Genomic DNA, 19,437 nt, shown 5'->3' with positions numbered 1-19,437 from the left:
ACCATCTTTAAGTCATCTCTACACCAAACATGGGGCTCAAATTCACAACCCTGAAATCAGGAGGCACATACTCTTCTGACTGAGCCAGCCAGGTGCTCCCAAAATTTTGTCTTCAAAAATTCTAAAAGAATACATACATACATACATACACACAACACACACACATATAAATATTAGGACTTTCTGCTTATGGTAGCAGTAATCTGTAAGTCCTCCCATGTTGAATCAACTAGAAATGCTGTGTAAATTTATTTGTGTGCAGAGCTAAGCTCCCTAGAAAAATCCCCTGGGGACTAACTAGAAGAGGGAACCAGAAATAAGAAAATGTAAACTAAGGGATGTGCAAGACCTATAGGGAGAAAACTGGCAAAAATTTTCGGTAAGGTTGGCAGGCTTGCCCTAGCATAGGAGCGCTTATTAGTAAAGCTGTGATGATTAAAAGGGGTGGCAAGAGATAAATGCCAAAGGGAAAAGTCAGTCCAGAAACATCCTACATACATGGGGGGAACTTTATAAAAGAAGAGGAGTTGGGACATGCTTGTCATTATGTGTGTTTGGCTTTCCTTATAGGGAAAAATGAGATCCCTACCTCATACCATACACAAGTAAATTTAGATTGTTTAAACTTGAATGGCCATTTTCATTAGAGTTTTTTTTTTGAGAGAGAGAGCACAACAAGGGAGAGTAGTGGTGCGGTGGTGGTATGGGGAGAGAGAGAGAGAGAGAGAGAGAGAGAGAGAGAGAGAGAGAGAGAAAATCCCAAGCTGGCTCTTTGCCCAGTGTGGAGCCCGATACTGGGCTTGATCCTATGACCCCAGGATCATGACCTGAGCTGAAATAGCCAGAAGCTTAACTTACTGAGCCACCCAGGCACCCCTTGTATGGCCATTTTCTTTTCTTCTTTTTTTTAATGTTTATTTTTGAGAGACAGAGACAGAGACAGGGCGAGCAGGGAAGGGGCAGAGAGAGAGAGAGAGAGAGAGAGAGAGAGAGAGAACCGGAAGCAGGCTCCAGGCTGTGAGCTGTCAGCACAGAGCCTGACTTGGTGCTTGAACTCATGAACTGCAAGATGATGACCTGAGCTGAAGTCAGACATGTAATCAACTCAGCCATCCAGATGCCCCTTGAGTGGCCATGTTCAAAGAAAGAAACGTTTCTTGGACAGTATCTGACTATAAAAGTAACATGAGGATGTGGTAGTTCACTCACAAACTACCCTCCCAGGAGACCTGACTTTTTACAGTTAGAGAACAAAATGCTGGAGGAACATGGCTTAATGCATATGCTAGCGTATTAACTGAGACTGTGTTGCACAGACTGTCACTTGACAAGCTTCATCTTCCCGTCATTCCCTCATTCATTGCCTCTCACTACCATCCCCCACTATGGCTGCATGGGATTTAGGCAGTCATTTGTTTGGAGCTTTTGCTATGATAAACGGGACAGCAGTCACCATGCTTGCACTCAGGTCTTGGTAAGAGCTTTGGGCTGGGTTGATTTGCAGCAGAAGAGTCCTGTGTAACAGGATATGGAACATTTGGCATTTTTAGGTATTGTCAGTTTGCCATCTCAAAGGCTCACTCTATCCCCATTGCCTCTATAAGAGGACAGTTGAGATTTAAGGCATTGGCTGTGTGGCAGCAGGAGCAGACTACTGTGAGGGGCAGACCCAAGGTGGTGGCTTTATAGAAATTTGGTCTTCACTTACGCCTTAGGGGAGAGGGCAGTGGGCTCTTCCACTCTGGCTTTGCTAAGGGACACATGACTATAGGAGCGAGCACTGCAGCTCCCAGAATCCTTTGCTCCTTTGCTTCCCACCCATCATTGTCAGAGTTAACCATTGGTTTCCGTTCCACATTTGCACACCCTTCCAAGGGTTTCCCAAATAATTGTCGGGGAAGGGGGCTGCGTTTGTTTGTAGGGTAAAAAGCTTGACTCGAAACTCCGCTTTAAGTTGCCTTATCTTTGCAGATCTTTCTGTATATTCCTTGTGTTTTCTCTCTTTATTTCAAGATTTTATTTTTAAGGAATTTCTACACCCAAAGTGGGGCTCAAACTCACAACCCTGATTTGAAAAGTCACACACTCCACGGACCGAGCCAGCCAGGTGCCCCAGTTTTTTCTTTTTCTGTGAATTATCTATAAGGGTAATGGTATATAATTTAATTCCCATCCACTGAAGAACATCTAGATGTTTGTGAGTATTTTGCTAATATGAGCAGTACTGCAAGGAACATGTTCCTATAGCCATTTTTTTTTTTTTTGCATTTGTCTAATTTGACCCCTGCTGGGATCAATTACTTTAATAATTCTGATCAATATACCAAAGATCAGTTTTTATTGTACAATGAAAGTGGCGCTTGCAGCCATGGCCTAGAGGCACGGAGCAGTTGTCCACATTCCTTCTGAATGCCCCAGGATGAAGGGATGCTTTTGTGAGGCAGAGCTGGAAAGTCTGGCAGGGTGGCACACGGAAATGTGTAAGCCCCGGGTTCTTCTCAAGGTTTCATCCTCTACGTTGGGGGTCCCTAGCACCAACCACCCAGGGAGTTAGGGGAGGTCATCTCATTTCACAAATGATAAAACTGGGGTTTGAGAAAGCCATTGAGGGCTTTTTCATTCCAGCTTTCCATGGATCTGGTAATTTCTGGAATTTAGCAAAGATTTCCTAAAAGTCAGGTAAAGACCTTGAACTCTGTGACCTCATACTCTGCCACCAGCCAGGTGGGCAGCCTGTTTCCAGCCTCTTACTGTTGTACTTATTGTTCCCACTTCCCTCCTTCTCTCTGCTCACCTGGGTGAGGTGTCCCTACCCAGGTTTCACTTTTGTAACTATACTTAGCATATTGGTTTTAAAATGTCTTTGAGATCTGGCTTCCTGAGTGAAGTCTAAATCTCTGTCACTTAGCTGCTGTGCAAGTCTGGGCAAGGAATCTGCCCATCTGTTACCTCTGAGCTTCAGTTTACTCATCTGCAAAATGGGGCATCATAAGAGTAAGCTCTCTCTTTTTTCGGTGAGATACATAGTAATTACTCCATCTCAACTATTTTGTTATCTCCGACAAGGGAAGCAGCCAAGAAAGACTTGGGCGGCTGAGGGGGAGGATACAGGAGTCTAGATTTCCCTCCCAGGGGCTGTGGAGAAGACGAAATTTCTTTAAAAGGTGAATGGGAATATCTTTCAACCTCCCTTTTACTTCACGTGATCTCTAACCCCTGGGGGGACTCATGTGGGGCAGGGATGCCCAAGTGGCCCCGCCTTCTACCTACTTCTCCATCATGTCCACCATCCTCCCCCCTTCCTGTATTGTGCATTTAATTAATGCAATTAACATTTACAAGATGCTGTGAAATGACTGCTGCTGGTGCCAGCCTGGAGGAAGTGAATGACATCACTCCTCAGCCTTATAGCTGGGTCGGGTGGGGGGACGAGTCCCTGAGCCTCCTCCCTGAGTCTAATTGGGGGTGCCACCCACCCTTCCGTCTGCCACATTGCATTTGGACACGTCTGACCTGGTTCAGTTGGGACACAGGCACCCTGCACTAATGAGGCAGAGCCTTGCAGGGAGAACCTTGCGGGTGAGCCCACCCTGTGCTGCTGCCCGCCCCCAAATCATGTGCTGGACCCCAGCTTCTGGGAAAGGGTCAGAGTTCACCACGCATCACGGTGGGTCCTGTCCCTCAGCCCTAAAGTTCCCCACAGTCTCTGGGATGGGTGAGGCAGTGTCCCTAACTAGAATTCTCGGCCGCCGTGTCTTGGCACGGCAGTTACAGGCACGTGCCCTGGACTGCCTAGGCATGAGTCTTGGCATTGCCACCTTGATGGGTGACTTAATTAATTCATCTGAGCCTGTCCAAAGCAGGTTGATAACAGGACCTGCCTCGGGGTCTGGTGGGGGCTGAGAGCGGTTTGTACCACCTTTAGCTTTTACGGTCGGGACCTAGGCCCTGTTACAACAGTGGGGTGGCAAGGCACGGTTGTTCGGCTAGCACAGCAAGTACTCTGGAAAAATCCCTCCGGAAGGTGCCATCTCTTTCAGGGTGGTAACCCAGCCAGGCTAGAAAGATCACACTAGGTAAAGCACTTGGCTTGTCTTGGGGGCCACATTATCCAAGAGGTGGTGGGAAGAGATGACGGTGATTTGTCTCTACCATTCGTTACACGCCGGTCTCTGGTACTAATTTCTTCCTGTTCTCAAGAGCATGTGGTTAAGTTTATGTGTTCTTCTCTAACTTTTCCTGGACTTGAGCACGTTAACAAGTCACGCTGGTCACGTGTGTATTATGTTGCTTAACAAGTGTGTGTTTTGTTGCTTAATCTGTGCCTCAGTTTGTCCATCTGTAAAATAGGGATACTATGCACCACATTGAAGGATTAAATGAGTTGATGCAGCTAGAGCACCGAAGAGGGTGTTGCATATAGGGTAGTAAACGCTGAAAGAAAATTACTGTATCTTTAGGTGGGAGCATTTGTGTGAGGAGAGCCAGGTTATTACTTTTTGGAGCAGGAGTATTGGGAGAAGCCTTCCCGACTGTCACGATGTGGTTTTGGAGTCTGAACAACAGGGAGGTATGTGGTAGAGAGAGATGGGGAGGGCTTCCAGGCTGAGGAGGCAGCTGTAGCACATGCCTGGAGGCGTGCTTCATTCATCCGGTGTGTAGAATTGGTCAGGGAGAGGCACTGAGCTGGGCACCTTTCAGCCTGCGCAGGTTCTGGACGCTGGTGTGTGTTGTGACAGTAAGACAGCAAGGGAAGTTCATGTCAATGCACACCCGGGGTGATGCAACTCACATAATCGAATTATACATTGGGAGAGGGGGAGTATTTTAAAATAGCTTCCCCGCTGGGGTGCTTGGGTGGCTCAGTCAGTTAAGCCTCTGACTTCAGCTCAGGTCATGAACTCACGGTTCGTGAGTTCGAGTCCCGCGTCCGGCTCTGTGCTGACAGCTCAGAGCCTGGCGCCTGGTTCCGATTCTGTGCCTCCCTCTCGCTCTGCCCCTCTCCTGTTCACACTCTGTCTCTTTCTCTCAAAAATAAACTTAAAACAGCTTTCCCGGGCCAGCCCAGGTAGCTGAGGACACTTAGAGCTGGTTGGTGTCCTTCCCTGAACCTTCCTCCAGTCCTCATGTGCCTAGTTTATAGGGGCAGGAGATTTTTCCTGAATGTTGGCATGCGGCTTCGGGAAGGGTGCTCTGCTCACATGTCTGCTTGGTAGACTGGGGGACAGGTTGGCGCTGCTGAGGCCCTGGGGGAAGGCCCGAAGTAGTTAATCATTGTCCGCTCCTGGCTGCAGGCTCCACCTGGGCCTGTCTAGGAGGGAGCCTCCTGACTGACACAGTAAAGGGCCGCCTGAGGGAATCTTGGGCCCTGGATGAGAGGGAAGTAATGGCCCTCAATTTCAGCCTCTGACCTGCTTGTTACCAGCTTCTGACTGGAAGGCCTCACTGCCCTCCCCCCCTCCCCAAGCTTCTGTGTACCCTTTAGTGTCTTACACCCCATGACGCAGACACCCTCCTGGTGTCAGGCTACCTAGGTTATTTAGTTCACTGGCTTGGCCAAGGGTAAGACGCTGGGAATTAATTATTACTTGGAACCACACTCCAGCAGTTTTCCTCGGATTTTGGCAGCTTGGCCTCACAGGAACTGGCCGTAGGTCAGCCAACCTGTTCTTCCGGGTCAGGGCTTGGCAGTGAATGGGGGTGAGGAGCAGCTGATCAGACCAGGTCAGCCATTCCTGTTTCCGTGGGGCTGGTGAGGTTCCTTAACATGTATCAAGAGAAAACAGACCAAGAAGTGTGGCCCTGTACACCCTGGACCACGTGGGGTAGGTAGATGCCACCATGTGCTATGGATCAGTGTACATTTAGAACCAGAACAATGCTTCTCTAACTTGCACATAATCACCCAGGGGTCTTTCGAACATGTTGGTCTTGACTTAGGAGGTCTAGGGCCAGTACCTGAGATTTTGCAGCTCTGACCAGCTCCCAGGTGATTTCCAGAGGTGCTGCTCCCTGGGCCTTATGGGAAATACAGCAGGGGTCTAGTTGCCCCATGCCCTGGCCTGGGGGACGGACAGGTGCAGAGGATGGCTTCGGGACCCCAGGGCACACCGCCCATCCACCTGGGGGCGCTGCAGGCCAATTCAGACCGCTCCCCACATCGCCCCCTGGTGGATGTGGTGCCACATCACTATTGCAGTCCACCGCCTTGTAGCCTAGAGGATGTTTCTAGAAGGTACCCTGGGAGGCTAGTGTGCGTCATCTGGTACGGTACGGTGCGGTGAGTCCCCAAGATGGGGCACAGGGGTGGGGAGTGCTCAGTGCTGATGAGCAGCCTTTTGTTCAGGAAGCTTTTCCCAAGAGCTCAGGAAGCTTTTTCAGTCCAGAGCAATAGGGTGTGGTGGCAAATACCTCTGGAGTAGTTTGGGGGAGAGTATGGAATGGGTGTCTGGGGGCCTCATCTACTACCTAGGTTCTAGTTTTGCCTTGGTGCCCTACCTCTTAGATGTGATTTTTGGCCTTGGAGACTAATCCTGTCTGTGTGTCAGTTTTCCTTTTCTATAAAATGGGCCTATAATCACATTAATAGGCGTAAATGAAAGGTGCACGCTCTTGCAGCCAACATCTGTTGAAGACAAGGATGAAGGTCGCACAGCCCTTCAAACCTTCAGCGAGGACCTGGCCTGAGCTGGTCTGAGCTGAATAGCCTGGTGATGATGCAGTTACCAGGACGGGCAGCAGTGGGGAGACAAAGGCCCAGAGGTGGGGTGAGGCTGGAGCAGATGGGGAGCATGCCCCTTGTTAACTGCCCCAGTCCTTTGCCTGTGCTCCTCCATCCTTTCCCTTCTTGGGAACTTGGGACTCTGAGCCCCAGCTGGTGAGGGAGGAGGGGAGTGAGCGACAGGCCAGCAGACCAATGGGCCCCTGAGGTTGGGGTGGGGCGGGGCTTGTGCTGCCATGGAGAGGAGAGAAGCTGTTCTGTGGGGGAGGAGGGGGCGGGTGGGAAGAGGACCTGGAGATTGAGGGGAAGGGAGAGAGCAAACAAAGGGGTCAGGAGGGAAAATAATGCACTGGCTTCCTGAGGCCCTGCGGAGGCTGGGCAGGGAGAGGGGGCCAGGGGCAGAGGGGACCAAGGCTGGCTGCAGGCAGACCCGGGCAGGCGGGTCCTAAATGGCATTGTTTGAAGTGGCCGGCTAATTGCACAGAACAGCCTAAGCCTCAGACCACAGCCCAGCCCCCTCCTCTGTCCTGGGTGCTGGTGTCTGAGCCTTCGGGCCGCCTGGCCACATGGAACCAAGTCCTGAGCCTCCGAGTTTGGTGAGGGGGACAGGCTACGGGGTGGGGTGGGGAGGGCAGCCTGGGTGGGGTCCTTGGGTAGGAGTATCACCCGGAGAATATGTCAAGGGGCCTCCCTTGGCCTGAGGACGTAGAGCCACTGGTGGGAGGTTTGGGGTGTGCTGCCCCCTTGTGCCCTTGTTTCCCTGCTACCCTACCTATTCTGGCCCTCCTGCAGGAAACAATGAAGGGAGACACCAGACAACTCAACAGAGAGGAGGACGCCAGCGGGAGGGAAGACTCCATCATCACTAACGGGGGCTGCAGCGACCAGTCTTCTGACTCCAAGGATGCGCCCTCACCCCCCATCCTGGAGGCTATCAGCACCCCGGAGATCAGAGGTGGCCGGGCTAGCGGGGAGGAGGGGTGGGACAGGCCCTGCAGCTGGGACATGAGCCTCCGAGCAGGCTCGAGGCAGGTTGTGGGGAGAGGCTCTGGTCTCTGACAAGCCCCGCCACATCTCCCAGGAAAGAGAAATGGATGGAGGCAGAGCCCAGCCCGTTTCTCATCCCTGTCCACAGCCCTTGCCCCCCTTCTCCTCTCCCCTCAGCTGGGACTCTGAGGAGGTAACCCCGGGGTGATGACCCCTGTCCTTTTCCAGTCATGATGGGGGGGAGGTTGCAGCATAGCCTGGGGTCTTTGGCTCTTCTGCAGAGGGACCCCTCTCCCCTTGCAGGTGATTATGTGGCAAGAAGACACTTGCCACATATGTGGGGGAGGATCTGAGGCTTGCTTCTTCCTTTGCCATCCTGCCCTCCCTGCCCCTCCCCTCCACAGTTCTGGATCACATCACCTGGGATCCACCCCACTGAGATTTCCTGACCCAGCTGGTTTGGAAATGCCTGTATTGTCCCATCCTGTTGTTGAAATCCTCTAGAGCTGTGCTGTCCAATAGAACACTCTACGAGGGTGAAGTGTTCTGTTTCGGCGTGGTGCGCTAGAATAGCCACTAGCCACATGCGAGCACTTGAAATGTGGCCGATATGGCAGGCACTGGACTGTTCATTACTTGGAGTTGGTGGCCATAATTCTGGAAGGAAATTGATGCCTTTCCTGCCGAGTACCTTCAGTCATTGTTTTGGGTCCTATTATGTGCCTGGCCCTGTGCCCTGTTGCCTTATGAATACATTGAAGGGAAATCAGATCCTGAGGGGCTCAGTTAACCCTCTGAGGATGCCAGTGGGTCTAGAGAGATCTCTGCCCCCAACCTAGAGAGGAGACTACAGGGGACAGCAGGTCAGCGAGGGAAGACACGGCTGCCCCCCGGCCCAGAGGCTGGCCCTTCCACAAAAGACAAGACGGGTTCTTTTCTCCAGGCCGAAGATCAAGCTCACGACTGTCCAAGAGGGAGGTCTCCAGTCTGCTAAGTTATACTCAGGTATGTGTCCTCATGTCCCTTGTGCAGGATTCGGGAATTCCCTTGAGTGGCATCCAGTAAATACTTGTTGAGTGACGGATTTGAAAACTGCTAAGCACACAGAGGGCTTTGAACAACCTCATGCATGAAGGCATTTTCTGCTACGTGCCAAGTCTTTTTTTTTTAATCATAAACATTAATTTTACTCCATTTTAAAGTTTTTTACTAAATGCTTCCCAGCGTATTTCTGAAATTCTCATTTTCCCAGTCCAGAGGATCCAATTACATTGATAAAGTTTTAATGTAGTAAAATCGCTCCTTTTATTCCTGGAATGAGCCCAACTTGTTTGTGGTGTGTTTTCAATCTGATTTCCTTTCACATCTATTCATGAATAAAGTGGATGTGTGATTTTTTTTTTTTTTATTTCTTGGAATATATTTGTGTCTGGTTTTGATCTCAGGGTTATGTGGCCTCAAGGATTTTTTTCCCCTCACGTTGGAAAGAACTTGCCTTAGGGGACTTCTAACAATCATTGCAATGTCTTTTAACGGCTGCTGCAAAGTCAAGGTTTCTACTTGATCAATTTTTTTTCCACCTTAGAGTCTTCCCATAATTTTTTTTTTTTATTCCCGACATCATTTATGCCTTTCTTGTTCTTAATCATAGTAGAGTTGGGTTTGTTTTTTTTTTTTCCAACTTGGTTACTTTTTTGAAAGAGCTGGTGTCCAGCGTTGGGGACAAAGTTACGGACAAGTGTAAATTCACATTCGCACGGCTTCTGTTCTGCTGGAGGGCAACCAGTGGACACCCAGAGGATGAGCATAAGAGCTGTGTGGATATTTGGGACTGCGTGCTCAGGACACCTGTTTTAGCTCTGGTGGACCATCAGCCGGAGTGGAAATGGAACCTCCGGCCTGAGCATTTCCTCTGAGTCTGGCCTTGAGTGAGGCCTGCGTTGCTTGATTCTCTTTATATTCCTGTTGTGCTGTAAGAAAAGTACTGTTACAGTTTTAAAGAGTGAAATGGACTCACTCAAGGCCTCAAAATTGGCAAGTGAAGTGAAAAAATCAAGTTCTTACTATTACATCCAAAACTCAGGCTGCTTACCAGTGCACAGGTTTTTGGGTTTTGCTGTGCAGCATGGGACATGTTCTAGGGGTTCTTCATTGGTTCATTGGTGCCATTTCTTCCTGGTCCTTGTATCAAGAAGCATCTCCTTTGAGCCTTTGATTTCTCCCACTTAATTATGCAAATTGACCAGCTCTCCCTGTTAGTCCTAGCCAAATCAGTCTCCCCAAGGTACAGATCCAGATTGTATTCATACTGTGTCTTAGATTTTCTGATTCCACTGTTTTGTGTGTGTGTGTGTGTGTGTGTGTGTGTTTTTAGTGTGTATTTATTTTTGAGAAGAGGGGGGAGGGGCAGAGAGAGAGAGAGGGAGATGGAGAATCTGAAGCAGGCTCCAAGCTCTGAGCTGTCAGCACAGAGCCCGACGTGGGGCTTGAACTCATGGACCGTGAGATCATGACCTGAACTGAAGTCAGACACTCAACCGACCGAGCCACCCAGGCGCCCCAGGGGTTTTCTTTTTTGATCATGTCTTGCATTTGTGATCCCCAGGGTAAGCCACTGTAATGTCTTATTGGAACAAAATATTTTGAAAATATTTCCAGGTAACTTGGGCCAGTATTGTTTTCAGTATGATTGACTTTTCATTCTTAAGCCGTTTGGGGTTATGTCACCTTTTGATAACATTTAAAGTTCATAATGCTTTCATTCATAAAGGATCTGACGGGTGATGGAGATGGCGAAGGGGAAGACGGGGATGGCTCTGACACCCCAGTGATGCCAAAACTCTTCCGTGAAACCAGGACTCGGTCTGAAAGCCCAGCTGTAAGTCCCCCACTTCCGAGCCCAGGCACTTCCAACCAGACATAGGCCTGCATAAACACACACACACACACACACACACACACACACAAAACCAAAAAATGGTCTTGCATCCTCCAGAGAGAACTTTGGAGAGAGAGGTGAATACATGTTTTGAAAGTGGAGAATGACAGACAGCAAGGCTCACGGATAGTCAGTGAAGCTCTTCTCTCCCGTGGTAGTGTTTCAGGTGTTTCAGCTCTTTTCGGACACTCCTGGCTGCAAGTGCCCGAGACTGCTAGTTTGTAGGTGAATGGCTCAAATGCCTATTCCCTCTGGGACTCATTTCTGTAAGTGGAGTCTGTGACTTAGTGTGTGGTGTGGAAACGGGTAGGCGATCATTGCTAGTGGCCTCCCACCCCATTAGAGAACAGGCTGACGCTCGAGGACCGTGGCGGGTCTAGTTTACAATCTCCCCCAGCGTATGATGGAGGTCATCCCCATTACAGAGGACAGAAGGATCTGGTAACTAACCCAAGGTTAAACATTGATTCTTGCGTGCAGGATTCGAATACAGGAGTGCACCACCCAAGTTCATGCCACTTTGAGAAAGGAGCCTAAGGGCTTCTCATCCAGCTGCTTGATCCCACTACCTTCCAGAAGAAGACAACAGTCACTCTAATGCTTTGGGGGGACAAAATGTTTGGTTTGGGGTAAACTGGATGTTATTTTCCATTCAATCTGCAGGTGCCAGTTGCCTCTGACGGGCAGTGCGGGATCTGCTGTGGACCATCGGCAGCCCTGCTGGCACCCTACCCCTTCCCCCAGTAACAGGGGAGTTTCTGGGGGAGATCCTTTCAGCCCAGAGTCCTTCCCTGCTTACCCCCCACCTCTTCACTTCTGGGGACTTGAGGCGACCCCTCAAGTCCGAAACTCCATGCCTGTAGTCACCAAAGGCCTCCTGCTTATCCTCTCTTGCTTCCAGGTCCGAACCCGAAATAACAACAATGCCTCCAGCCGTGAGAGGCACAGGCCCTCCCCACGCTCCACCCGAGGCCGGCAGGGCCGCAGTCACGTGGATGAGTCCCCCGTGGAGTTCTCAGCTACCAGGGTTGGTTCCCCGGACACCCCCAGTCTCTTAAGTGGAAGATCCGCCTCTGTCACTGTGCCACTGAAAGCAGCCGGCGTTTAACCTATATCTGTTCCTCACACTCAGCACCTTTTCAGGGTCTTGCCTTTCCTTTCGCTACCGGGTGCTGGGTAAGCTTCTCTCCTGGCCTGATCCTGGATGGAACCCTGGTGGAATGTGAGAATTCCCTGTTGACTGGGTTCTTGCTCCTCCTTGGGAATGAGTTCAACTCCATTGACTCCAGAACTGTTTTGTCTCGCTATTTCTTCACTGACTGTCTTGAGGCAACCCCAGTGGTCACAACAATTCTCCACTCCTGTTGCAAGGCTGGGCACACAATAAGCATTTAAGGAAACCAGTGGCCCTCTCTGAGCTTGGCTCTGGAGTCTCTAGACATCACTCATGCTTACTCTGCCTTTGTCCTATCTGTCATGATTCTGTCCCTGTTCTGATGGAGGTTGCTTTTTCCCACCACTCAAGGGGTGCTCACTCGTTCCTGGAAAACTGTCCTTGGTGGTGTCTGTTCTCAACTCACACCTTCACGCTTCAGGCTTGCCCGGGATCCAACTGGGGGGACCACCGGTCTCCGGTCACCTGCCTGGTTTGCTGTGGCCCAAGATCTGTGTCCTTCTGTCCACAGTCCCTGAGGCGGCGGACAGTATCCTTGGCAGGCACACCGTGGCCGTCCCCCGCCAGCCCCTACCTCACCATTGACCTCACAGATGATGATGTGATGCCCCAGAGCAGCAGTACCCCCTACGCCCGCCTGGCCCAGGACAGCCAGCAGGAGAGCTTAGAGTCCCCGCAGGTGGACGCGGAGGGGACAGATGCCGACAACACCGAGTATCAGGTACCACTGGGAAGGCCTACGTAGTAGGGAAGGGCAGCCACTCACCCAGAGGAGCTTACTCCCACGTCTTTTTTTTGCCACATCTATTCTAATATTTGAATTTCTTTTCCATATGCACCAGTCCTTCCTTCACCCTACTTATCTGCCAGACGTAATTCAAACACCTAATTGATTTCCCGAACATCACATTTGTACCCCCAAATAAGTGTACCCTGTTTATACATGCTTCTGTTCGTGCTGTTTTACGTACAATTGGAGACCAGCCATTTTCACTTATTAAGAACTGGAGTTGTCTCACTTTCTTGTCTATAACCCATCTAGTGTAGAGTTCATAATTAACCAGTTGGGCTCAATTATTTCACTCCAGCATTGCTGCATATATACATACGTGTCTGCATATATCATGTAGATAACCTTTTTTTCTTATGTATATCAGACTATAGGTATATTTTCATAACTTGTTTTCATGGGCATCTCACATTTTATGGTAAGCTTTTTATGTGCAAACGTCCATATTTTTTTTTTGCATTTCAATGCCTTTGTAATAACCTGTGTAATGGCCTGTGGTGGAAATACCCAAGGATTGTCATTATTTACTCTAATGTTATGTTCTGTGAGTTTTCAGTTGGCAACTTTCATTCCTAGATACTAGGTTAAATGTATTTGTGAAATGCTGTAAATCTAATATAATCCCATGTTCCTATCAAATAACCAAACTGGTCCCTTATTTTCAAGGGGTTCAAACTCAGTTTTAATTTTTTAAAAGTAATCCTTGCACCCAATGTGGGGTTCAAACTCAAATAGCCTCAAGATCAAGCACCCCTCAGCTGGGCACTTGTTTTTTAATATTTATTTTTGAGAGAGACCCCATGAGAGCATGGGGGAAGAGGCAGGGAGAGGGGGACAGAGGATCTAAAGTGGGCTCCACGCTGACAGCAGAGAGCCTGCGGGGCTCCAAATCACCAGGAGATGGAGATCATGACCTGGGCCGAGGTTGTACCTAGGCTCCCAGGGGCCCCCATGCTGGGCACTTTGGAGGGAGCCCCAGGTTGGTCCCTCAGGCAGTGGCCATTGGGGTCAGTGGGGTGGGCAGGACTTTTCCTTGGCTCAGGCAATCTGTCTCATTGGGATTCTTTCTTGTGGTTTTTCCTTCTAGGATGGGAAGGAGTTTGGAATAGGGGACCTTGTGTGGGGAAAGATCAAGGGCTTCTCCTGGTGGCCTGCTATGGTGGTGTCATGGAAGGCCACCTCTAAGCGACAGGCCATGTCCGGCATGCGGTGGGTCCAGTGGTTCGGTGACGGCAAATTCTCCGAGGTGAGTCCAGTGCAAGGCAGGCTCCCAGGCCACAGACCTGCAGTGTTTTCCTCCCTTCCTTGTACACTTGATGTTTTACGATAAAAGGCCCGTGATTGCTTTCTCCAGATGGATGAGGCTATTTGACTCAGTATGTCTAGGAAGGATAAAAATGGATATGCTACTTAGCATAAACACATAATTAGGGTCTCATGGGGCTTAGAGCTCTGTGTGCTCTTCTAGGAGACAAAAAGCTGGAACGTTCTCTGAATCCACTTGTGGCCACTTGTGCTCTCTTTTTTACTTTTTACGGATTCCTGTGGAATTGGGAATGGCCACTTGGGTAAGCACCCTCAAAGATCTTTGGAGAAGCTTAGAAGAGACAGGAAGGGTGGTCTCTGCCTCTGAGCATCATTTAGCCCTGGAGGCATGTGGGGAGGAGCATGTCTGGCTGGGCCTAGGGTCACCTGGTGACAGTTCTGAAAAAGTTCAACTCAGAGTACCGACTTCAGAATTTGTTGATTATGTTCTTTTTGTTGCTGATGATATATATATCATCTAATGTTATATATATAGATTATATATATGTATTTAATTTTGATATGATTAACATGATTATGTTCTTTTTGTTGCTGATATATATATATATCTAATGTTTATTTTATTTTTGAGAGAGAGATAGAGTGGGAACAGGGGAGGGGCAGAGAGAGAGGGAGATGCAGATTCTGAAGCAGGCTCCAGGTTCTGAGCTGTCAGCACAGAACTTGACACGGGCTCAAACCCACAAACCGCGAGATCACGACCTGAGCGGAACTCGGATGCTTAACCGACGGAGCCACACAGACGCCTATGTTGTTGCTGACATTAACCACTTTATGTTCTTTCTTGATGAGAGTCTGTGGGACAATAGCTGTGTTGGGCATGAATCAGCCACTTTTGATTTCTTACCTGTCCAAAGCACACTATGAGATCTCAGGTTTTGATGAGAATAGTGTAGGCAATACTTTGCCTGTGATGGTCTCTTTTCAAAATATTAGTCCAACCTTCAGCACGTCCAGAGGTTAGATGAGGAACAACAACAAGCTGGGCTGGGATGGAGGCAGATGTGGTAATGGAGGGCCATTCAGTACATCTGTGTGATTCAGCATCAAGTTGAGGTTCTGTTTTATCCCACGATTTGGGCTTCCTTGGGATCATTTGCCATAAACACATTGAAATTCCCAATAGGCAGGATGAGGAGGATTTGGACTCCCCCTGGTAGGCAGAATACACATAGATACTCTGTTTGACCAGCAGAGGGAGCAGGTCAACAAATGTCCTGGGCTTGTGCTCTCCCTGAAGCCTCTAACTGAGGGATGTGGGCTATGAGTTCTGTGAAATGAAGCAGCAAGGATTGTCTGTAACTGCTTTGGCCCAGTGAGACACAAATTGAGCTTTGCAAGGCTGGTCTGATGTTAGTAAGATGATGTGGGGGGGGCTATTAGCATTATAGGATAGGGTTGCAGTGCAGGTCTTGGTGTTTGGGGTACACATTGCATGCAATAGAGCAGTTCAGGACTGGGAACAGCACTGGTGTTTTCAATGTACAATCACACCGACCCCTAATTTCTTTTAAATGCTTTTTTTGAAAGCTTATTTTGAGACAGAGAACTCAAGTGGGGAGGGGCAGAAAGAGATGGCGAGAGACTCATAAGCAGGTTCTGCAGTGTAACCACAGAGCCTTGACGCGGAACTCAACTCAAAAACGGACATCGTGACCTGAGCCCAAATCAAGAATAGGACGCTTAGGCGACTGATCCACTCAGCAGCCTCCCCCCCCTCCCCGGTCCCCGCCCCCCCAGCCAGTTTTTTATACTTGGTGGCAATTCCCTGTCATGGAAGGTCAGGATTAGAGGTATAAGCGCAAAACGCAAGTTGGCACGACAGAGAGCATGCCCTGTGGGGAACCAGACATCACCTGTCTTTCAGTGCTAATCAGCATCCCGGGACAGGAGTTTCATCCCCTCCTTTTGGCGGCCTGATTAGTTCATGCAGGCCCTGGAGACTTGGGGAATATATGGGTATTTAGCCCCAATGGAAGGCACATATCAACAAATCAACATTAACTAGAAAGTGCTTACTTTTGCCACACTATTCTCTAAACATGTACATTAAATTCCCTTAATAAAAGGCTAAATAGTTAATCTCAGCTGTCATTTGTCACGCTCATGAAGGAGGGAAGGACATGTACAAAAGCACCAATATTGGAACGTCCACTGTGCGTCTCAACACTGAGATGGGGCCCACACCAGGGACCTGTGGGTCATTTGGTCTCAGAACATAACACAAATACAGGGCGCATCCTCCATTTGGAGAATCCTACTTTCTCCCATTTGGAGTGTCATGTTCACTGTGCTTCTGGCTATAGGGTGTGTCAGAGGCTGTGTACCAGTTCTGTTTTCTACTTTCTCTAACCTCCTTTTCAGTCTGTGAACATGATACCCAGGAATAAGCCTGGGAGAGATACAGGCTGCAGACGGGTGTTGATGATGGCTTTCTCTTTCAGGTGTCCGCAGATAAGCTAGTGGCCCTGGGGCTGTTCAGCCAGCACTTTAACCTGGCGACCTTCAATAAGCTGGTGTCTTACAGGAAGGCCATGTACCATGCTCTGGAGGTAACATGGTAGTGGGTGGTGGGGGTCTGGACCCAAGAGCAGAGTTAAAGCAAGTGACGTACAGAAAGCCAGCTCAGGCCACAGCATAGCCAGTGCTAGCGTGGAGAAGACACATGAAGTGCGTGCAAATATGACAGTAGCCTGATGATTGAGAAGAAAAGGAAGGGATTTGAGACTTCCATGCCTTCCCGGCGCTATGCCCCCTTCTCCGTGTACTGCTAGAGGGGGGGAGAGCACTGGGAGGTGGGAGACCATATTCCTATCTGTCAAGCTTTTCCAGAGCCTCAAAAGCTGCTGGAGAGCAGCTGAGGCCTCTTCCCCTTGTCTGTGGGGGATCCATCAGGCTGTCATTCCCTTTACCTTGATGTGGAAAGAAAATGGCCAGTGGCCTCGGTCCAGCATTTGTGAACCAATTTAATTAGACATGTAAAACGTCATAGTGCTTCTATAATAGGACTTAACACTTGAGGTCTCCCCAGCTTCATTGGGGAAAAAAACACAAGAAATCTGGAGCTTTCTCAGAGGCAATGAGACTGTGCTGTGGCTGATGCCTCTCCTGTATCTAAAAGTGACAGAGCTAATTCTGATCCTCTGGCCTTTGAGAGGGAGCTGACCACTCAAAGCCCAATGGGGAAGAGATGCTCTTTGGTGCCTGCATGGAGAGACTTCATTCTCTGCATGGCCTTCTGCCTGTCTCCGTACACAGGCACCCCCCCTCCCCCACCCCGGTCACATACCATAGCCCAGGACAGCTGCTAGGCTATGAAAGGGGCCAGTGTGAAGAGGAATGCAGGCCCCCGCTGGGTGAATCCCTGGGTGTGGCCTGGCAAGCATCCACCCCTCCTGCTCATCCCGCCTCTTTATCTCCACAGAAAGCCAGGGTGCGGGCTGGCAAAACCTTCCCCAGCAATCCTGGTGACTCCTTGGAGGACCAGCTGAAGCCCATGTTGGAGTGGGCCCACGGGGGTTTTAAGCCCACCGGGATCGAGGGCCTCAAACCCAACAACAAGCAACCAGGTGGGATTGGGTCCCTGGGCAGCACCCACCATCAGCTGCTGGTGGGGACAGTCTTGGGAGATGCAGTCACCCCTTGCTGCCACCTACCCTACCCCGGCTTCCCAGCGAGCTGGCAGCCCTGGAGCGCTTTCACCCTGTGAACCGCCAGGGAAGCTGGAAAAGTGAATAGGCCAGCCTTTTCCAGCTTCCCTGGTTACCCTTCTTGCTAAAGGTCAAGTATGCGTAATTGGGATTGAGTCTGTTGCAGAAACTTGAGTAAATAGAAGGCCAAGACGGAATTGTCACTGATGCCCTTTTATAAATTTCTCTTACAAGTTTTTGCGTATTTATTTTGAGAGAGAGAGAGCACACTTGCGAGAGTGAGAGGGGCAGAGAGAGAGGGAGAGAGAATCCCAAGCAGGCTCCGCTCTGTCGGCAGCACAGAGCCCCATTTGGAGCTTCATGTCACAAACTGAGATCGTGACCTGAGCTGATACCAAAATGGGTGTTTAACTATTTGAGCCACCTAGCTGCCCCATTAGTGCCCTTTTGTTTAAAAAGGAAAACAATAATTAAGCTATGCTTACTGGAGAAAACTTGGGAAGACTTAACCCTTCCCCAAACCCCACAGGCCACCTCCATTCAGAAAGCAGCATCATCCATGCTAAAGGTTTGACCGGCACCGTATTTCCTCTCTAGGTGTGGTTTCACATTGTCACTCCCAGGAATCCCAGATGTCTGAAATCCAGGATTTTATTTGTCTTAACAATCCACACGTTTAACATAGTATTTTCTGTTTTGTTTTGTTTCCCTCTCCCCACAAATAAGTGGTTAATAAGTCGAAGGTGCGTCGTGCAGGCAGTGGGAAGTTAGAATCGAGGAAACACGGTACTCCCTTCCCGTATTTTGACTATGCACTGTTTTCTCTGCACTTTCTTTCAATTTCTTGCATATACAGTGGTCACTGGGAACAAATCCAATCTGTTAAAAAGTCAACCTGAGCTCACACCTACCCCTTCACTCCCATCCCTCACAGCTGCCCTCCAGGTTAACGTTGTTGGGTGTGCACACCCTCCCAGACTTTTCTATACACTAGTTGGATTCCTGCTTTCCCTTAATTTCTCAACTCTAATGGTATGTGCACCGTCAAATGTAATTTTGTCACCAAAGGGTTCTTACGATTTCTGATGACTATAATTTTCCTTTACCATGCTCCTTATAGATATTTACAGGTTGAATAAAAATATAAAAGGAATGTATAGAAACAGAAACAATGGCCGTATAATATAATTTAAATTTGTTCTGGTAGCAACGTTGGAGAGAATACAAGAAACAGGTGAAATTAATGTAAATCATGTACTTAATCTAATATTTCCAACATTTCGGCATTTCTAAGTCAATATAAAAATTATGAGTTTGGACTTTTCTAAATCTATATTTTTACATGTTTTATGATATCTCAATTTGCGTGCTGAATTTTTCATTAGAAATAAGTGATATATTTTTTAGAGATGTCCGAGTTCCAAATGAGCTGTTTGGTTGGCTTAATTGGGCAGGTTTTTTTTTTTTTTTTTTTTTTTAAGTTATTTATGTAAGTATTCTCACCCCGTGTGGGACTTGATTCCATGACCCCGAGATCAAGAGTGCCCTTCCTACTGAGCCAGCCAGGCTCCTTCAATGGGCAGTTGTTAAATTTACATCAAAATTAAGTGTAAAATGCATTTGCTGAGTCAGCACAAGTCACATCTCAAGTGCTCAGTCACTACCTGTGGCTGTTAGCCAGCGTGCTGCACATCAGAGGCCAGGCTTTGTCTGATGTTCCCGGTGCTGGGTCTATGGGGATGTATTCTCTTATACTCCTGGCTGTTTAAACCCCTGTAAATAAATACAGAGTGAGGGATTTTGAATTCCTCTGACTTGTCCATAGAGGGGCGGTCGGGCACGCAGTGTGGA

At 48.9% G+C, this 19,437-nt stretch overlaps 1 protein-coding gene across 14 annotated transcripts in view; it reads left to right on the top strand.

Annotated features, from left to right (window-relative positions):
• The window catches only part of DNMT3B (DNA methyltransferase 3 beta), a 41,681-nt gene that overhangs the window by 7,731 nt on the left and 14,513 nt on the right, over window positions 1-19,437 (top strand). For 6 of the 14 annotated variants that reach the window (XM_045444897.1, XM_045444896.1, XM_045444893.1 and 3 more), the window contains 9 exons: window positions 7,514-7,676; window positions 8,652-8,713; window positions 10,479-10,586; window positions 11,548-11,673; window positions 12,332-12,541; window positions 13,698-13,856; window positions 16,381-16,488; window positions 17,361-17,505; window positions 18,313-18,372. In XM_045444897.1, coding sequence (XP_045300853.1) covers window positions 7,520-7,676; window positions 8,652-8,713; window positions 10,479-10,586; window positions 11,548-11,673; window positions 12,332-12,541; window positions 13,698-13,856; window positions 16,381-16,488; window positions 17,361-17,505; window positions 18,313-18,372 — 1,135 coding nt within the window. In that variant the 5' untranslated portion in view covers window positions 7,514-7,519. Of the gene's footprint in view, window positions 1-3,922; window positions 4,077-7,117; window positions 7,318-7,513; window positions 7,677-8,651; window positions 8,714-10,478; window positions 10,587-11,547; window positions 11,674-12,331; window positions 12,542-13,697; window positions 13,857-16,380; window positions 16,489-17,360; window positions 17,506-18,312; window positions 18,373-19,437 lie in introns of those variants that run through there. The other 8 variants (XM_045444905.1, XM_045444894.1, XM_045444903.1 and 5 more) reach the window with 6 other exon arrangements.

The sequence above is a fragment of the Leopardus geoffroyi genome, chromosome A3 (assembly GCF_018350155.1).
Source record: "Leopardus geoffroyi isolate Oge1 chromosome A3, O.geoffroyi_Oge1_pat1.0, whole genome shotgun sequence".
Lineage (NCBI taxonomy): Eukaryota > Metazoa > Chordata > Mammalia > Carnivora > Felidae > Leopardus > Leopardus geoffroyi.
The sequence above is the reverse complement of the archived record's forward strand: the minus strand, read 5'-3'. Positions and strand labels throughout refer to the sequence as shown.